Here is a 19,758-nt window from a genome sequence, read left to right as displayed (position 1 = left end):
CCCGAGTGGCACAGGGGTCTGCATCTCAGTGCTAGAGGCCCATAGGGCAGCGCACAATTGGCCCAGCGTCGTCCGTGTTTGGCCAGGGTAGGCCGTCATTGTAAATAAGAATTTGTTCTTAATATTTTTTTAAAACACCCTTTTTTTCAATTTTCGCCTAAAATAACACACCCAAATCTAACTGCATGTAGCTTAGGCCCTGAAGCAAGGATATGCATATTCTTGGTACCATTTGAAAGGAAACACTTTGAAGATTGTGGAAATGTGAATTGAATGTAGGAGAATATAACACAATAGATCTGGTAGAAGAAAATACAAAGAAAAAAACAACCAGTCTTTTTCTACCACCATCTAGCTATCACTCTGGTTGTAATTCCAATAGTGTCCACAAGATTGCGTCAGTGTATGTGCAAAGTTTCAGATGGATAACTTGAAGAATGATTGACCTACAAGACTTTTAGTGTGAAGTCCCCAGGGACATTCAGGCAAATCGTGAAGGAGACATTCGCATTCATATTGCATTTTTCTGCAAGAATATCGTCAAATCTGTATACTTGAACTTTGATTTAGCTTTCCAAGTATTAGTAGCCATATTATAAGTTCAACATTCAAAAAACAACCAGTTTTCATAACTCTGAATATCCTTGTAATTTTTGTCCAAAATGAAAAGGCATGCTTTCTTACAAGTTTAGTACCTACATTTTATGACATATATATGGTTTCCAGATACTTCCGTAAAGCCCAGCTCATTGGCTATCTAGCTAGCTTTGTTTGACCCCGATTGGTGCTTATACAAAGATACAGCCGTTCAAGTGATGGCCGCCCGCGTCATCGGCGTGCCATGAAGTCGTCACTCTCTGACCAAATATGGTGTCTTATAGGCTATACTACACCCCTAATGAAATAGTGAAGTCTTGTTACCTTCTAGGATCCATGAGGAATAGATATGAATGTGATTTGACTCGTTCAAACAACGTTTAGGGTGAGATTTTCACAGATTCCTTTCTTTGCAAATTGAATGAGTGGAAATACAAAATCGATCGTGCGTGCTATATGGACCTTTTTAGGATATGAAAAATGATTTTATCTAACAAAACGACACTTCATGCTATCTCTGGGACCCTTTGGATGATAAATCAGAGCAAGATTTCAGAATGTAAGTACACATTTATCAAACCTTTTGCATTGAAAAAAGGGCTTTGTTGTTAGGAGCTCTCCTCAAACAATAGCATGGCATTTTTTCGCAGTAATAGCTACTGTAAATTGGACAGTGCAGTTATATTAACAATAATTTAAGCTTTCAGCCGATATAAGACACTTATATGTACCGATGTGTTGTTTCTCTAAAATCTGCGATCTTGAAAATAACACACTGCATGATATACAACTGTCCCGTTGACGGAACGCCGATCCTTGACTTGCCTAGTTCATTTAAAAAAGCACCTTTCTCTCTATGCATATTCTGACCTTGAACGTAAGCATGAGGAAATGCATGTGCCAGACAGTTCTACATTTGGGGTGGAGATCCCAGAAATGTAGGTGTGGCAGAGGTGTCTACAGATACGCGTATTTTGACTTTAACTTAATTCCCTCATAATTACACCACCGTTACATGCAAGGAAAACATGAATAAGGTCGAGCAACCTATCAGTTCCAAGTGGACAAACAAACTAGATTTTTTTCTGATAAAAATAACACCAATCTCCATGCACTGTATTTTGTACATTTGTAACAGCTATTGATAAAAGCTAAGTAAATAAGTCATCTGTTTGGATAAGGGGATTGTACACTGAAGAAAAATATTAACTCAACATGCAACAATTTCAAAGATTTTACTGAGTTACTGTTCATATAAGGAAATCAGTCAATTGGAAATAAATGCATTAGACCCTAATCTATGTACTTCACATGACTGGGAATACAGATATGTATCTGTTGGTCACAGATGTCTTTAAAAGAAGTAGGGGCGTGGATCAGAAAACCAGTCCGTGTCTGGTGTGACCACCATTTGCCTTGTGCAGTGCAACACATCTCCTTCGCAGAGAGTTGATCAGGCTGTTGATATTTTGCCTGTGGAATGTTGTCCCACTCCTCTTCAACGGCTGTGCAAAGTTGCTGGACATTAGCGGGAACTAGAACACACTGTCAGTCTTACATGTTGATCCAGAACATCCCAAACTTGCTCAATGGGTGAAATACAGTGCCTTGCGAAAGTATTCGGCCCCCTTGAACTTTGTGACCTTTTGCCACATTTCAGGCTTCAAACATAAAGATATAAAACTGTATTTTTTTGTGAAGAATCAACAACAAGTGGGACACAATCATGAAGTGGAACGACATTTATTGGATATTTCAAACTTTTTTAACAAATCAAAAACGGAAAAATTGGGCGTGCAAAATTATTCAGCCCCTTTACTTTCAGTGCAGCAAACTCTCTCCAGAAGTTCAGTGAGGATCTCTGAATGATCCAATGTTGACCTAAATGACTAATGATGATAAATACAATCCACCTGTGTGTAATCAAGTCTCTGTATAAATGCACCTGCACTGTGATAGTCTCAGAGGTCCGTTAAAAGCGCAGAGAGCATCATGAAGAACAAGGAACACACCAGGCAGGTCCGAGATACTGTTGTGAAGAAGTTTAAAGCCGGATTTGGATACAAAAAGATTTCCCAAGCTTTAAACATCCCAAGGAGCACTGTGCAAGCGATAATATTGAAATGGAAGGAGTATCAGACCACTGCAAATCTACCAAGACCTGGCCGTCCCTCTAAACTTTCAGCTCATACAAGGAGAAGACTGATCAGAGATGCAGCCAAGAGGCCCATGATCACTCTGGATGAACTGCAGAGATCTACAGCTGAGGTGGGAGACTCTGTCCATAGGACAACAATCAGTCGTATATTGCACAAATCTGGCCTTTATGGAAGAGTGGCAAGAAGAAAGACATTTCTTAAAGATATCCATAAAAAGTGTCGTTTAAAGTTTGCCACAAGCCACCTGGGAGACACACCAAACATGTGGAAGAAGGTGCTCTGGTCAGATGAAACCAAAATTGAACTTTTTGGCAACAATGCAAAACGTTATGTTTGGCGTAAAAGCAACACAGCTGAACACACCATCCCCACTGTCAAACATGGTGGTGGCAGCATCATGGTTTGGGCCTGCTTTTCTTCAGCAGGGACAGGGAAGATGGTTAAAATTGATGGGAAGATGGATGGAGCCAAATACAGGACCATTCTGGAAGAAAACCTGATGGAGTCTGCAAAAGACCTGAGACTGGGACGGAGATTTGTCTTCCAACAAGACAATGATCCAAAACATAAAGCAAAATCTACAATGGAATGGTTAAAAAATAAACATATCCAGGTGAAAGAATGGCCAAGTCAAAGTCCAGACCTGAATCCAATCGAGAATCTGTGGAAAGAACTGAAAACTGCTGTTCACAAATGCTCTCCATCCAACCTCACTGAGCTCGAGCTGTTTTGCAAGGAGGAATGGGAAAAAATTTCAGTCTCTCGATGTGCAAAACTGATAGAGACATACCCCAAGCGACTTACAGCTGTAATCGCAGCAAAAGGTGGCGCTACAAAGTATTAACTTAAGGGTGCTGAATAATTTTGCACGCTCAATTTTTCAGTTTTTGATTTGTTAAAAAAGTTTGAAATATCCAATAAATGTCGTTCCACTTCATGATCGTGTCCCACTTGTTGTTGATTCTTCACAAAAAAATACAGTTTTATATCTTTATGTTTGAAGCCTGAAATGTGGCAAAAGGTCGCAAAGTTCAAGGGGGCCGAATACTTTCGCAAGGCACTGTATCTTGTGAGTATTCAGGCCATGGAAGAACTGGGACATTTTCAGCTTCCAGGAATTGTGTACAGATCCTTGCGACATTGTGCATTATCCTGCTGAAACATGAGGTCAATGGCAGTGGATGAATGGCACGACAATGGGCCTCAGGATCTCGTCACGGTATCTCTGTTCATTCAAATTGCCCTTGATAAAATGCAATAGTTCGTTGTCCATAGCTCATGCCTGCCCATGCCATAACCCAACCGCCACCATGGGGCACTCTGTTCACAATTCTGACATCAGCAAACCGCTTGCGCACACGACGCCATACATGCTGTCTGCAGTTGAAACCGGGATTCATCTGTGAAGAGCAAACTTCTCCAGCATGCCAGTGGCCATCGAAGGTGAGTATTTTCCCACTGAAGTCGGTTACGATGCAGAACTGCAGTCAGGTCAACACCCCGGTGAGGACGACAAGCACGCGGATGAGCTTCACTGAGATGGTTTCTGACAGTTTGTGCAGGAATTCTTCAGTTCTGCTAACCCACAGTTTCATCAGCTGTCCGGGTGGTTGGTCTCAGACGATCCTGCAGGTGAAGAAGCCGGATGGAGGTCCTGGGCTGGTGTGGTTAAACGTGGCCTGCGGTTGTGATGCCGTTGGACGCACTGCTAAATTCTCTAAAATGACATTGGAGGCAGCTTACGGTAGATAAATTAACATTTAATTATCTGGCAAGAGCTCTGGTGGACAGTCCTGCAGTCAGCAAGCAAATTGCACGCTCCCACAAAATATGTGGCATTGTGTTGTGTGACAAAACTGCACATTTTAGAGTGGTGCACCTGTGTAAGTATCATGCTGTTTAATCAGCTTCTTGATATGCTACACATGTCAGTCGGATGGATTATCTTGGCAAAGGAGAAATGCCCACTAACAGTGATTTCAACAAATTTGTGCTCGAAATTTGAGAGAAATACGCTTATTATTATTTTTTTCAACTCATGAAACATGAAACCAACACTTTATATGTTGAGCTTATATATTTGTTCAGTATAAATATACAGTACCAGTCAAAAGTTTGGACACACCTATTCATTCAAGGGTTTTTCTTTATTCTTACTATGTTCTACATTGTAGAATAATAGTGAAGACAACAAAACTATGAAATAACTCATATGGAATCATGTAGTAACCAAAAAAGTGTTGAATATATAAAAATATATTTGAGATTTGAGATTCTTCAAAGTAGCCACCCTTTACCTTGATGACAGCTTTGCACTCTTGGCATTCTCTCAACCAGCTTCATGAGGTAGTCACCTGGAATACATTTCAATTAACAAGTATGCCTTGTTAAAAGTTCATTTGTGGATTTTCTTTCCTTCTTAATGTGTTAGAGCCAATCAGTTGTGTTGTGACAAGGTAGGGGTGGTATACAGAAGATGGTATTTTACCAAAAATGGCTAAGTCCATAATGGCAAGAACAGCTAAAATAAGCAAAGAAAAGTGACAGTCCATCATTACTTTAAAACATGAAGGTCAGTCAATCCTGAAAATGTCAAGAACTTTGAAAGTTTCTTCAAGTACAGTTGCAAAACCATCAAGCGCTATGATGGAACTGTCTCTCATGAGGACTGCCACAGGAAAGGAAGACCCAAGAAGAAGAGATTTGCTTGGGCCAAGAAACACAAGCAATGGACATTAGACTAGTGGAAATCTGTCCTTTGATCTGATGAGTCCAAATTTGAGATTTTTGGTTAGAGGTAGAGTAGGTGAACGGATGATCTCCGCATGTGTGGTTCTCACCGTGAAGCCAAGAAGTAAAGTGATGGAGTGCTGCATCAGATGACCTGGCCTCCAAAATCACCCAACCTCAACCCAATTGAGATGGTTTGAGATGAGTTGGACCGCAGAGTGAAGGAAAAGCAGCCAACAAGTGCTCAGTATATTTTGGAACTCCTTCAAGACTGTTGGACAAGCATTCCTGGTGAAGCTGGTTGAGAGAATTCCAAGTGTGAAAAGTTGTCATCGAGGCAAAGGGTGGCTACTTTAAGAATGAAAACTCTAAAATATATTTAGATTTTTGATTACTACATGATTCCATGTGTGTTAATTCATAGTGTTGTTGTCTTCACTATTATTTAACAATGTAGAACATAGTAAAAATAAAGAAAAACCCATGAATGAGTAGGTGTGTCCAAACTTTTGACTTGTCATATAAATGACAATTGTTTTGGATCCATTTGACCTTATGAATGCTAGAAACAGATTTCAGCATAATGAAAAGCATGTAAGCATGACAGATATTTCAGCCTCTTTTCCACAGTGGAATATAAATAGTTTTTCATTCTAGGCCTACGGCTTCATAATTGTGGGGGGTGAAATTCAAAGACCCAAGCCAAGGCTGTATCTTATGGAAATCTGTGTGCACTGACCATAGCACGGAATCTACCGACTTGATTTATACTGTCTAGAATGTTTTAATTATATTCCCAGGCTTTTCCTTTTTCATATGAAATATCACTATTGGAAGCCACTGTCAGTAATACCCACATACATAATAGTGGTCCCTTTCGTCTTAGTGTCCTTCAATTTGTAGCCAATTTTTTTGCCTTACATCATTAGATTACTTTCTTTCTTCTGTCATGTCCCAGATAGCAATGAGGAATCAGCCCAGAAGCGGCCCTCTCCCGAAGGGTGGAATTTGTTTAATTGGCCCGGAATCAGGTGTCGGACTCGGCCCAGAATCAAAATGAATGACTGCCCAGAATCGGCCCAAGTACATCAGGCCGTTTCCATCTACCGGAATGCAGCCGACTTTGCCAGGCATCTCACCAGCATCCCCCGAGAAGCAGCCCGGTGCTAATTTAAATAAATGAATACAAAATTACAATATTTAGTCATTTTAAATATTACTATTATACATTTTCTGCATACAAATTATATCCATCCACCCCCCAAAATAATATGTCGGAGGAAACACTGTACACCTGGTGACCGTGTCAGCGTGCATGCACCTGGCCCGCCACAGGAGTCGCTACAGCACGATGGGACAAGGACATCCCGGCCGGCCAAACTCTCCCCTAACTCGGACGACGCTGGGCCAATTGTGTGTCGCCTCATGGGTTTCCTGGTCGCGGCTGGCATGAGTATCGAACTAGCATCTATAGCAACGCAGTTTACACTGCGATGCGGTATCTGAGACCGCTGGGTCACTCGGGAGGCTCCCTCCACAAAGTTTTTAATGCCTTGCACAAAGTATCAAAAGAGTCGGGCCACATGACGTCTGCCGAGTCTGACTCTCAGCCGCGTACCCCGACTCTCAGCCGCGTGCCCCGACTCTCAGCCGCGTGCCCCGACTCTCAGCCGCGTGCCCCGACTCTCAGCCGAGTGCCCCGACTCTCAGCCGAGTGCCCCGACTCTCAGCCGAGTGCCCCGACTCTCAGCCGAGTGCCCCGACTCTCAGCTGGAATCGGCACACATCCGCTGTGCTAGCTGTGGTCCGTGTGGTTGTTCGTCAGAGTCGCCAGTAATAGTGGATAATATTAGGTGAATGTTTGAGACATGTAGTCTATTTGAGTCATTATGGAACCAAGATCACACATAGCAGTTTAATGTACTGGAGACCCTATTGAATGAAAACTCCACCAGAGGAGTTGGCCAGCAAGTGGGAGGATTTTCAGCAGTTGAATTACGTTTATTCAGTGCATGCAAGGGAGCCACACCTGCACAGCCCATAACGTACTTGTATAAGGTAAGTCTGAGTACCAACTACTGAGAAGTGCTTTAAATCAAAATGTGAAAAAAATGCATTGATTTCCTACGTCTGAATCGGGCCCTTACTGAAGAGCTGAACACAAACAGTTTTGAGGAATTTAAACGGACAGGATGGCACAAAGAACAGGCATATGAGGACAAATCGGAGAGCTAGAACCAAAGGGTGCGAAAATCTGCGATGATGCCTATTCTCATGCCTGTTCCCACAAAGATCTTCAAATGTTCAAATATCCTCTTTAAATACCTTGCATGGTCAAATCTATCCTGTAAATAAACACCTCGTTATTACTTTGGTGAATCAAATAAGAGGTTTAGAGGAGAAAAAAAGGAAACACTTCAGCCTGGGTGCCAGTCTGAAAGAGAGCAGAAACAGACTGGTACCCAGGCTAGAAACACTTGCCCTCTCCCCTCCAACAGGTGATTTTCCCTCCTTCATTCCCCTCTTCCCTCAGGTACTGTGGCCTACCTGAAGAAGGCGTACATCACCAGGGCGTTCCCACCGACCCCCACTGCTCCAATCACCACGACAAAGCAGGCCACGATGTAATGAGCGTGGTCTGGCACATCCACCTTCCGGAAGAAACCTCGGTCCATGTTGTCCATGCCTGACATGCCTGGGACAAAGAGAGAAGCAGACCTGACTCAGTCCATATGAACAACGTAATGGACAATACAACACTTTCACTAAACCACTTTCACCACAGAGCTCTCCCTCTCTTTCACAACATCTGTCTCTGTCTCTCTCTCTGTCTCTCGCTCTCTCTCTGTCTGTCTGTTTATTACATAACTGTCTTCCATGGTTTGCCTTGGCTCTATGATATCAGTAGTAAGCATTGACTGTTTTCCATCCGATAGAGGATGGAACAAGGTAGTAAGACAACAGCTCTCAGAATGAATCCAAACATCATATCTGACCTCCCATCATCCTCCAGGTGAAATGTGTCCTGTGGTTCAGATATTGATCCCTTCCAGGTAGAGCCTTGTGGCTGAGCTGCTGAGGTGTAGTCAACATACTGTAGCTCTGCCCAGACAGGGGTTCCTTACTCATTGGTGTGAAAGCATTGATCGGCTGCAAACCACTGCACAACAATAACAATCAAAAACTTTTAGTTATCATGGATCTAAGTGCTTGTGACAAGCAACCATTTGGAAAGAGCATTTAGGAGAGACTGCACATACTATGAACAAAAACTTAATGTTTAGGCATTTTTGTCTTATAAAAGTTTGTTACTTTTGGTGATAAAATCATTCAATATGTGAAATCATAGACTTATGAAGTCATATACTATTTACTTTAATGCAGCCTTTTTTGTCACTGTTAATAAATTATAATATTAATCACTGGGTTATGTCCATCCATAAAGCGAATGATTAAAGGAAGTGATTAAGCGGTGGCATTTTGTGATGATGAATATAGCCATGCAGACCCTGCAGTGTGTTGGCTTGGCTCTGGTTGACCGCAACCCCATTGAGGTACTGATTATAAGAGGATTTGTTTATTTATGTTAATGTGATCAAATCAAGACTGCCCAAAGAGTCACGCAATGTAAAGCCATGTCTAGGGTTGGGGAGTAACGGATTACATGTAAGGGATTACAAAAAAAAAACGGTAACTACGTTACCAGCAAAAAATATTTTAATCAGAGTACAGATACTTTTGAAAAACTAGATGATTACTTCGAGGATTACTTACTTTACTAAATTCCGAAAGGATGTTAGCGAGAGAAAAAAAATCATTGACACTTCTCTGTTTTCTCAATGACATTCAAATCACTATTGAAAAAAGGCTCAACTTAAAATGTATACCACCTGAGCGAGTCTGACCACAAGCCATAGACCACTTAAATGACACCAATGTGTTTGATGGATCGGGGTAAAAGAGCAAGCTTCAGTCCAAGATATGTCTTCCAATGGTGCGACTGCTGTTGGCATCCAAAGATTATCCAACTTGAATAAACGCTTGGAGGTCAGGATGACAAGCAGGGGTGTAGTCTACGGCGATACGGATATCACTTATTATTGATATCAACATAGCGCATTGATGTGAATCACACTGCTGCTCTCTCATTCAGCTATCTGCTCCTTACGGATTGTGGTTGTTGTGGATCGCTGTTCACAAATCTAACTGTGTATTTGAACCCAATAATGGTTGAACTCAAGAAGTTTAAACTACCTATCAATCATTGTTTTTGAAACCAGTGGACAGCCAGTGAAAAATACGCTCTTACAACTGCTGCATTGTGCAGATCCCAGCCAATGGAACAAAAGTGGGGTGTTCAATCTAATTCATGCTGATAAAAACAAAATCCATAGGCTTAATGGACACATGCTCAAACTCGCACACTTATGATAGACTTAAAGGGGCAATCTGTAGTTGCTACATACATTTTTGGACTTAATTTTGGACCTAAATTATACATATAGAGTGGGGCAAAAAAGTATTTAGTCAGCCAATTGTGCAAGTTCTCCCACTTAAAAAGATGAGAGAGCCCTGTAATTTTCATCATAGGTACACTTAAACTATGACAGACAAAATGAGAAGGAAAAAAAAATCCAGAAAATCACATTGTAGGATTTTTAATGAATTTATTTGCAAATTATGGTGGAAAATAAGTATTTGGTCAATAACAAAAGTTTATCTCAATACTTTGTTATATAACCTTTGTTGTCAAGGTTTCACAAGGTTTTCACACACTGTTGCTGATATTTTGGCCCATTCCTGCATGCAGATCTCCTCTAGAGCAGTGATGTTTTGGGGCTGTTGCTGGGCAACACGGACTTTCAACTCTCTCCAAAGATTTTCTATGGGGTTGAGATCTGGAGACTGGCTAGGCCACTCCAGGACCTTGAAATGCTTCTTAAGAAGCCACTCCTTTGTTACCCAGGCGGTGTGTTTGGGATCATTGTCATGCTGAAAGACCCAGCCACGTTTCATCTTCAATGCCCTTGCTGATGGAAGGAGGTTTTCACTCAAAATCTCACGATACATGGCCCCATTCATTCTTTCCTTTACACGGATCAGTCGTCCTGGTCCCTTTGCAGAAAAACAGCCCCAGAGCATGATGTTTCCACCCCCATGCTTCACAGTAGGTATGGTGTTCTTTGGATGCAACTCAGCATTCTTTGTCCTCCAAACACGACGAGTTGAGTTTTTACCAAAAAGTTATATTTTGGTTTCATCTGACCATATGACATTCTCCCAATCTTCTTCTGGATCATTCAAATGCTCTCTAGCAAACTTCAGACGGGCCTGGACATGTACTGGCTTAAGGGGAAAGTAATTTAAAAGTAACTGAATGTAATCAGATTACGTTACTGAGTTTGGGAAATCCAAAAGATATGTTACTCATGACAGTTTTGGACAGGTAACTGGTAATTGTAACGGATTACATTTAGAAAGTAACATACCCAACCCTGGCCATGCCCCCTCCCTTAATGTGTAGCCATTCAGCTAGTAGAGCAGAGTGGTGTGGGTGGGCACCATTCAACTGCTGTTTATCTGACTGACTGACTGACTGACTGAAGCCCCCTCATCAGTGTGGCTGCCCAAGAGTGTTTCACAGTAATCTCAAGAGGCAATGGTTATTTTACTAATAGCGCAATCGGCACCTTTTGTTTGTATTTTAGAAGCCATGTGTTTCAGAAGCTCTCCAAAGATGTGTGTTTGGGGAGGTGGGCAGATGCGTCATGCCCAAAGGGGGCACAGGGGCACGCGCCCCCTCAGATCTGTCCTGTTTATTCAAAATATTTTTGTTGTTGTTTCTCTGTAATATTACTATCCACCTAGCAATTTTATGAAGTTGGCTTTAGCTAGCCCAGATAGGTTCCCAATCTCCCAACTTCATAACTTACTACCAAGAAGCTATTTGAGGCTGTCAAATTAGAGTAGCTAGCTTGGCTAACTAGCTTAGCTGGCATGCCTGCTGGCAAGGTTGGTAGCAAGCAATTACTAAACAATTACTAACCAGATGCCTCACGTCCTCAACTGGCAGCTTCATTAAATAGTACCTGCAAACAACCAGTCTCAACATCAACAGTGTAGAGGCGACCCCGGGATGCTGGACTTCTAGGCAGAGTTGCAAAGAAAAGCCATATCTCAGACTGGCCAATAAAAATAGAAGATTAAGATGAGCAAAAAAACACAGACACTGGACAGAGGAACTCTGCCTAGAAGGCCAGCATTCCGGAGTCGCCTCTTCACTGTTGACATTGAGACGGGTGTTTTACGGGTACTATTTAATGAAGCTGCCATTTGAGGACTTGTGAGGCGTCTGTTTCTCAAACTAGACACTCTAATGTACTTGCCCTCTTGCTCAGTTGTGCACCGGGGCCGCCCACTCCTCTTTCTATTCTGGTTAGAGCCAGTTTACGCTGTTCTGTGAAGGGAGTAGTACACAGCATTGTACGAGATCTTCAGTTTCTTGGCAATTTCTCACATGGAATAGCCTCCATTTCTCAGAACAAGAATAGACGAACGAGTTTCAGAAGAAAGTTATTTGTTTCTGGCCATTTTGAGCCTGTAATCAAACCCACAAATGCTGATGCTCCAGATACTCAACTAGTCTAAACTAGTCAGTTTTATTGCTTCTTTAATCAGTACAACAGTTTTCAGCTGTGCTAACATAATTGCAAAAGGGTTTTCTAATGATCAATTAGCCTTAGCTAACACAACATGCCATTGGAACACAGGAGTGATGGTTGCTGATAAAGGGCCTCTGTACACCTACGTAGATATTCCATTAAAACTCAGCCATTTCCAGCTACAATAGTAATTTACCATTATTATTTACCATAATTTAACATTAACAATGTCTACATTGTATTTCTGATCAATTTGACGTTATTTTAATGGACAAAAAAATTGCTTTTCTTTCAAAAACAAGGACATTTCTAAGTGACCCCAAACTTTTGAACGGTAGTGTGTGTATATATATATACAATACCAGTCAATAGTTTGGACACACCTACTCATTCAAGGCTTTTCTTTATTTAGACTATTTTCTACATTGTAGAATACTGGTGAAGACATCAAAACTATGAAATAACACATATGGAATCATGTAGTATCGAAGAAAGGTGTTAAACAAATCAAAATAAGTCATTAAGATGGCGCTGGAGAAGAAGGCAGACGTTTTATGTGCCCCCAGCCGATTGTGTTTTTTTTGTTAATTTATTTGCAACTTATTTTTTTACTTATTTTGTACATAATGTTGCCGCTACCGTCTCTTATGACCGAAATTAAGTTCTAGACATCAGGACTGCGATTACTCACCACAGACTAGCAGAATCCTTTTTTTCATTTCATGACTCGACGCGAATGATATACTGCTTCCTCGGGAACAGGCCCCGATCCCTGTGACCTGCGTGAAGAGGAGGTTGAGAAAGAGGGGCTGAAGGTCGGGTTGCCTTCTGAGAATTCCTAGGCGATCGAATAAACCCCCACTTCCCTCCATTCTGCTAGCAAACATGCAATCTTTGGAGAATAAAATCGACGAGTTACGCGGAAGATTAAACTACCAATGGGACATTAAAAACTGTAACATCTTAAGCTTCACGGAGTAGTGTCTGAACGACGACAATATCAACATGTAGCTGGCTGGTTATACGAGTAGAAGAACAGCGGCGTCTGGTAAGACAAGGGGTGGCGGTCTTGGTATTTTTGTAAACAACAGCTGGTGCACGATATCTAAGGAAGTCGCGAGCTATTGATCGCCTGAGGTAGAGTTTCTCATGATAAGCTGATGACCACACTACCTACCGAGAGAGATTTCATCTGTATTCTTTGTAGCTGTTTACATATCACCACAGTCAGAGGCTGGCAGTAAGACAGCATTGAATGAGCTGTATTCCATCATAAGCAAACAAGAAAACGCTCACCCAGAGGTGGCACTCCTAGGAGCGTGGGACTTTAACGCAGGGAAACTTAAATCAGTTTGACCACATTTCTATCAGCATTTTAAATATGCAACCAGAGGGGAAAACAACTCTACCTATACTCCACACACAGCATACAAAGCTCTCCCTTGCCCTCCATTTGGCAAATCTGACCATAATTCTATCCTCCTAATTCCTGCTTACTAGCTAAAATTAAAGCAGGAAGCAACAGTGACTAGAGCAATAAAAAAAAGTGGTCAGAGGAAGCAGATGCTAAGCTACAGGACTGTTTTGCTAGCACAGACTGGAATATGTTTTGGGATTCCTCTGATGGCATTGAGGAGTACACCACATCAGTCATTGGCTTCATCAATAAGTGCATCGATGACGTCATTCCCACAGTGACCATACAGACGAACCAGAAGCCATGGATTACAGGCAGCAACCGCACTCAGCTAAAGGCTAGAGCTACCGCTTTCAAGTGACACAAGCCTACCAAATGAGCAAAACTACTTCTATGCTTGCTTCGAGGCAAAAACACTGAAACATGCATGAGAGCACCAGCTGTTCCGGAAGACTGTGTGATCACGCTCTCTGCAGCCGATGTGAGTAAGACCTTTAAACAGGTTAACATTCACAAGGCCGCAGGGCCAGACAGATTACCAGGAGGTGTACAGCGAGCATGCGCTGACCAACTGGCATGTGTCTTCACTTGTGTCTTCACATTTTCAACCTCTCTCTGTCCGAGTCTGTAATACCAACATGTTTTAAGGAGACGACCAAAGTCCCTGTGCCCAAGAACACTAAGGTAACCTGCTTAAATGACTACCTACCCGAAGCACTAACGTCTGTAGCCATGAAGTGCTTTGAAAGACTGGTCATGGCTCACATCAACACCATCATCCCAGAAAACCTAGACCCACTCCAATTTGCATACTGCCGTAATAGATCCACAGAGGATCCAATCTATACTGCACTCCACGCTGCCCTTTCCCACCTGGACAAAAGCAACACCAATGTGAGAATGCTATTCATTGACTATAGCTCAGCTTTCAACACCATAGTGGCCTCAAAGCTCATCAATAAGCTACGGACCCTGGGATTTAACACCTCCCTCTGCAACTGGATCCTGGACTTCCTGATGAGCTGCCCCCAGGTGGTAAGGGTAGGTAACAACACATCCGCCACACTGATCCTCAACACAGAGACCCCTCATGGGTGCGTGCTCATTCCCCTCCTGTACTCCCTGTTCACTCATGACTGCCGGCCAGGCACGACTCCAACAGCGTCATTAAATTTGCGACGAGACGAGTCAGCCTATAGGGAGGAGGTCAGAGACCTGGCCATGTGGTGCCAGGACAACAACCTCTCTCTCAATGTGATCAAGACAAAGGAGATGATTGTGGACTACAGGAAAAGGAGGACCGAGCATGCCCCCATTCTCATCGACAGGGCTGCAGCGGAGCAGGTTGAGAGCTTCAAGTTCCTTGGTGTCCACGTTACTAATAAACTAACATGGTCCAAGCACACCAAGACAGTCTTGAAAAGGGCAGGACAAAACCTATTCCACCTCATGAGACTTGGTATGGCTCCTCAAAATGTTCTACAGCTGTTCCACAGCTGTACTATCGAGAGCATACCTGGTATGGCAACTGCTGGGTCTCCGACTGCAAGGCACTACAGAGGATAGTACGAACGGACATTGGGGCCAAGCTTCCTGCCATCCACAACCTCTATACCAGGCGGTGTCAGAGGAAGGCCCTAAAAATTATCAAAGACTCCAGCCACCCTAGTCATAGACTGTCCTATCTGCTACCGCATGGCAAGCGGTACCAGAGTGCCAAGTCTAGGTCCCCCCCCCCCCCACCGACCCCCTATTTAAACCACTGCTACTCTCTGTTGTCATCTATGCATAGTCACTTTAATAACTCTACCTACAGTGCCTTGGGAAAGTATTCGGCCCCCTTGAACTTTGCGACCTTTTGCCACATTTCAGGCTTCAAACATAAATATATAAAACTGTATTTTTTTTGTGAAGAATCAACAACAAGTGGGACACAATCATGAAGTGGAACAACATTTATTGGATATTTCAAACTTTTTTAACAAATCAAAAACTGAAAAATTGGGCGTGCAAAATTATTCATCCCCTTTACTTTCAGTGCAGCAAACTCTCTCCAGAAGTTCAGTGAGGATCTCTGAATGATCCAATGTTGACCTAAATGACTAATGATGATAAATACAATCCACCTGTGTGTAATCAAGTCTCCGTATAAATGCACCTGCACTGTGATAGTCTCAGAGGTCCGTCAAAAGCGCAGAGAGCATCATGAAGAACAAGGAACACACCAGGCAGGTCCGAGATACTGTTGTGAAGAAGTTTAAAGCCGGATTTGGATACAAAAAGATTTCCCAAGCCTTAAACATCCCAAGGAGCACTGTGCAAGCGATAATATTGAAATGGAAGGAGTATCAGACCACTGCAAATCTACCAAGACCTGGCCGTCCCTCTAAACTTTCAGCTCATACAAGGGAAGACTGATCAGAGATGCAGCCAAGAGGCCCATGATCACTCTGGATGAACTGCAGAGATCTACAGCTGAGGTGGGAGACTCTGTCCATAGGACAACAATCAGTCGTATATTGCACAAATCTGGCCTTTATTGAAGAGCGGCAAGAAGAAAGCCATTTCTTAAAGATATCCACAAAAAGTGTCGTTTAAAGTTTGCCACAAGCCACCTGGGAGACACACCAAACATGTGGAAGAAGGTGCTCTGGTCAGATGAAACAATGCAACAATGCAAAACGTTATGTTTGGGGTAAAAGCAACACAGCTCATCACCCTGAACACACCATCCCCACTGTCAAACATGGTGGTGGCAGCATCATGGTTTGGGCCTGCTTTTCTTCAGCAGGGACAGGGAAGACGGTTAAAATTGATGGGAAGATGGATGGAGCCAAATACAGGACCATTCTGGAAGAGTCTGCAAAAGACCTGAGACTGGGACGGAGATTTGTCTTCCAACAAGACAATGATCCAAAACATAAAGCAAAATCTACAATGGAATGGTTAAAAAATAAACATATCCAGGTGTTAGAATGGCCAAGTCAAAGTCCAGACCTGAATCCAATCGAGAATCTGTGGAAAGAACTGAAAACTGCTGTTCACAAATGCTCTCCATCCAACCTCACTGAGCTCAAGCTGTTTTGCAAGGAGGAATGGGAAAAAATGTCAGTCTCTCAATGTGCAAAACTGATAGAGACATACCCCAAGCGACTTACAGCTGTAATCGCAGCAAAAGGTGGCGCTACAAAGTATTAACTTAAGGGGGCTGAATAATTTTGCACGCCCAATATTTCAGTTTTTGATTTGTTAAAAAAGTTTGAAATATCCAATAAATGTCGTTCCACTTCATGATTGTGTCCCACTTGTTGTTGATTCTTCACAAAAAAATACAGTTTTATATCTTTATGTTTGAAGCCTGAAATGTGGCAAAAGGTCGCAAAGTTCAAGGGGGCCGAATACTTTCGCAAGGCACTGTACATGTACATACTACCTCAACTAACCGGTGCCCCCGCACATTGACTCTGTATTGGTAACCCCCTGTATATGGTCTCACTATTATTATTTTACTGCTGATCTTTAATTACTTGTTACTTTTATCTCTTATTCTTATCCATATTTTTTTGAAACTGCATTGTTGGTTAGGGGCTCGTAAGTAAGCATTTCACTCTAAGGTTGTATTCGGCGCATGTGACTAATACAATTTGATTTATTTGAAAATAGATTTTAGTTTTTAGATTCTTCAAAGTAGCCACCCACACTCTTGGCAGTCTCTCAACCAGCTACATGAGGTAGTCACCTGAAATGGATTTCAATTAACAGGTGTGCCTTGTTAAAGTTAATTTGTGGAATTTCTTTCCTTCTTCATGCATTTGAGCCAATCAGTTGAGTTGTGACAAGGTAGGGGTGGTATACAGAAGATAGCCATATTTGGTAAAAGACCAAGTCCATATTATGGCAAGAACAGCTCAAATGAGCAAAGAGAAATGACAGTCAAGAGAATTACTTTAAGTCATGAAGGTCAGTCAATCAGGAAAATGTTCAAAACTTTGAAAGTTTCTTCAAGTGCAGTCGCAAAACCATCAAGCACAATGATGAAACTGGCTCTCATGAGGACCGCCACAGGAAAGAAACACCAAAAGATACCTCTGCTGAAGAGGATAGTTAATTAGAGTTAACTGCACCTCAGATTGCAGCCAAAATAAATGCTTCACAGAGTGCAATTAATAGACACATCTCAACATCAACTGTTCAGAGGAGACTGCATGAATCAGGCCTTCAGGGTCGAATTTCTGCAACGAAACCACTACTAAAGGACACCAATAATAAGAAGAGACTTGCTTGGGACAAAAAACACGAGCAATGGACATTAGACCGGTGGAAATCTGTCCTTTGGTCTGATGAGTCCAAATTTGAGATTTTTGGTTCCAACCACTGTGTCTTTGTGAGACGAAAGAGTAGGTGAATGGATGATCTCCGGATGTGTAGTCTCCACTGTGAAGTGTGGAGGAGGAGGTGTGATTGTGTAGGGGTGCTTTGCTGGTGACAGCGTCAATTATTTATTTAGAGTTCAAGGCACACTTAACCAGCATGTCTACCACAGCATTCTGCAGCGATACGCTTATCGCTGGTTGCGCTTATCATTTGTTTTTCAACAGGACAATGACCCAACACACATCCAGGCTGCGTAAGGGCTATCTGACCAAGAAGGAGAGTGATGGAGTGCTGCATCAGATGACGTGGCCTCCAGAATCACCCGACCTCAACCCAATTGAGATGGTTTGGGATGAGTTGGACCGCAGAGTGAAGGAAAAACAGCCAACAAGTGCTCAGCTTATGTTGGAACTCCTTCAAGACTGTTGGAAAAGCGTTCCAGGTGAAGTTGGTTGAGAGAACGTCAAGAGTTTGCAATGCTGTCATCAATGCAAAAGGTAGCTACTTTGAAGAATCTAAAAATCTATTTTGATTTGTTTAACACTTTTTTGGTTACTACATGATTCCATATGTGTTATTTCATCGTTTTGATGTCTTCACTATTATTCTACAATGTAGAAAATAGGAAAAGTAAAGAAAAACTTCTGTGTCCAAACTGTTGACTGGTTCTGTATATTATTATTTTTGTATTTTTTGTGTGTGTGCCTGCTTTTCATGTTATTTTAACATTAATACGTGTCACACAAAGTAATGCTAAGTGTATGTTGTGTAGTAAGCTGTTAGTAGCCCATGTGCCTCACCCTAATAGTTTGGTCCCTTTCCCCCTCTTAACTTAGCCTACTGTTCTGACTTGGTGGTGCACATGTAACCTATAGCCTGTTTTAGAGAAATGTAATCATTGAATATTGTAAGAGCTTTCATTTTCTGCTTATATGCCCCCTGTATTTATCCTACGGCTCTGACTTGGTGTACAGGGAGAATACTCTAAAAACGGCTCATGTTCTGAATTCTGTCGCTGTACATTTCAAAAGTGCTGAACAAATAGTTATATTGACTACATCCGTCCTAACGCACTCATTAATATCTTAATCAAAATGACGGATTACCTAGTTTCTATAGTTTCTATGTTTCAAATTGTCAGTAGAAAACACATTTGTTTAAGCAAGTCAGCCATTCCATTTATGTTTTTTATATTTGACATTTTTTTATTTAACCTTTATTTAACAATGCATGTCGCAGGCAGTAAAGGACGCTTAATTAACTGTTTCGCTGCCAAATCCAATTTTATTGGTCCATGGTGCTGAAAAGAAAGCTCTGCTGTTGGGACAGCTTTATGTAGCCCCAAACAGTTTCTGGGCACCGTTTGTCACAGTTTTAGTGCAATTAATGCATTGTTTAGTGTTGTGTTGTGTAGGGGCTTTGCTGGCATATTTTTCCCCACCAAGATTTACATGCCAAAATCGCTACTGCCTACACTACTATATACGCTCATCTGCCAGTTTATTAGGTACACCCATCACGTACCGGGTCGGACTTCTCTTTTGCCTCCAGAACATCCTGAATTCTTTGGGAATGGATTATACAAGTCTGCAACTTTATTTTCTCAATTGGTATTAAGGGACCTAATGTGTGCCAGGAAAACATTCCCCACACCAGTACATCACCACCACCAGACTGTACCAGGCAGGATGATTCCATGGACTCATGCTTTACGCCAAATCATGCCATCAGCATGACGCAACAGGAACCGGGATATGTCGGACCAGGTGATGTTTTTACACTCTTCAATTGTCCGGTGTTGGTGATCATGTGCTCATTG

General features: G+C 42.1%; 1 protein-coding gene across 1 annotated transcript in view; it reads right to left on the bottom strand.

Annotated features, from left to right (window-relative positions):
* Positions 1–8,185, bottom strand: part of opn4xa (opsin 4xa) — a 44,239-nt gene extending 36,054 nt beyond the window's left edge. Inside the window, exon 1 of the mRNA XM_036977445.1 lies at positions 8,034–8,185. Within this exon, the coding sequence (XP_036833340.1) occupies positions 8,034–8,179 (146 nt within the window). The 5' untranslated portion in view covers positions 8,180–8,185. The remainder of the gene's footprint in view (positions 1–8,033) is intronic.
* Between the last annotated feature and the right edge of the window lie 11,573 nt (positions 8,186–19,758).

Source organism: Oncorhynchus mykiss, chromosome 5, assembly GCF_013265735.2.
Source record: "Oncorhynchus mykiss isolate Arlee chromosome 5, USDA_OmykA_1.1, whole genome shotgun sequence".
Classification (NCBI taxonomy): domain Eukaryota; kingdom Metazoa; phylum Chordata; class Actinopteri; order Salmoniformes; family Salmonidae; genus Oncorhynchus; species Oncorhynchus mykiss.
Note: the sequence above shows the minus strand (reverse complement) of the source record. Positions and strands in the feature narration are given on the sequence as shown.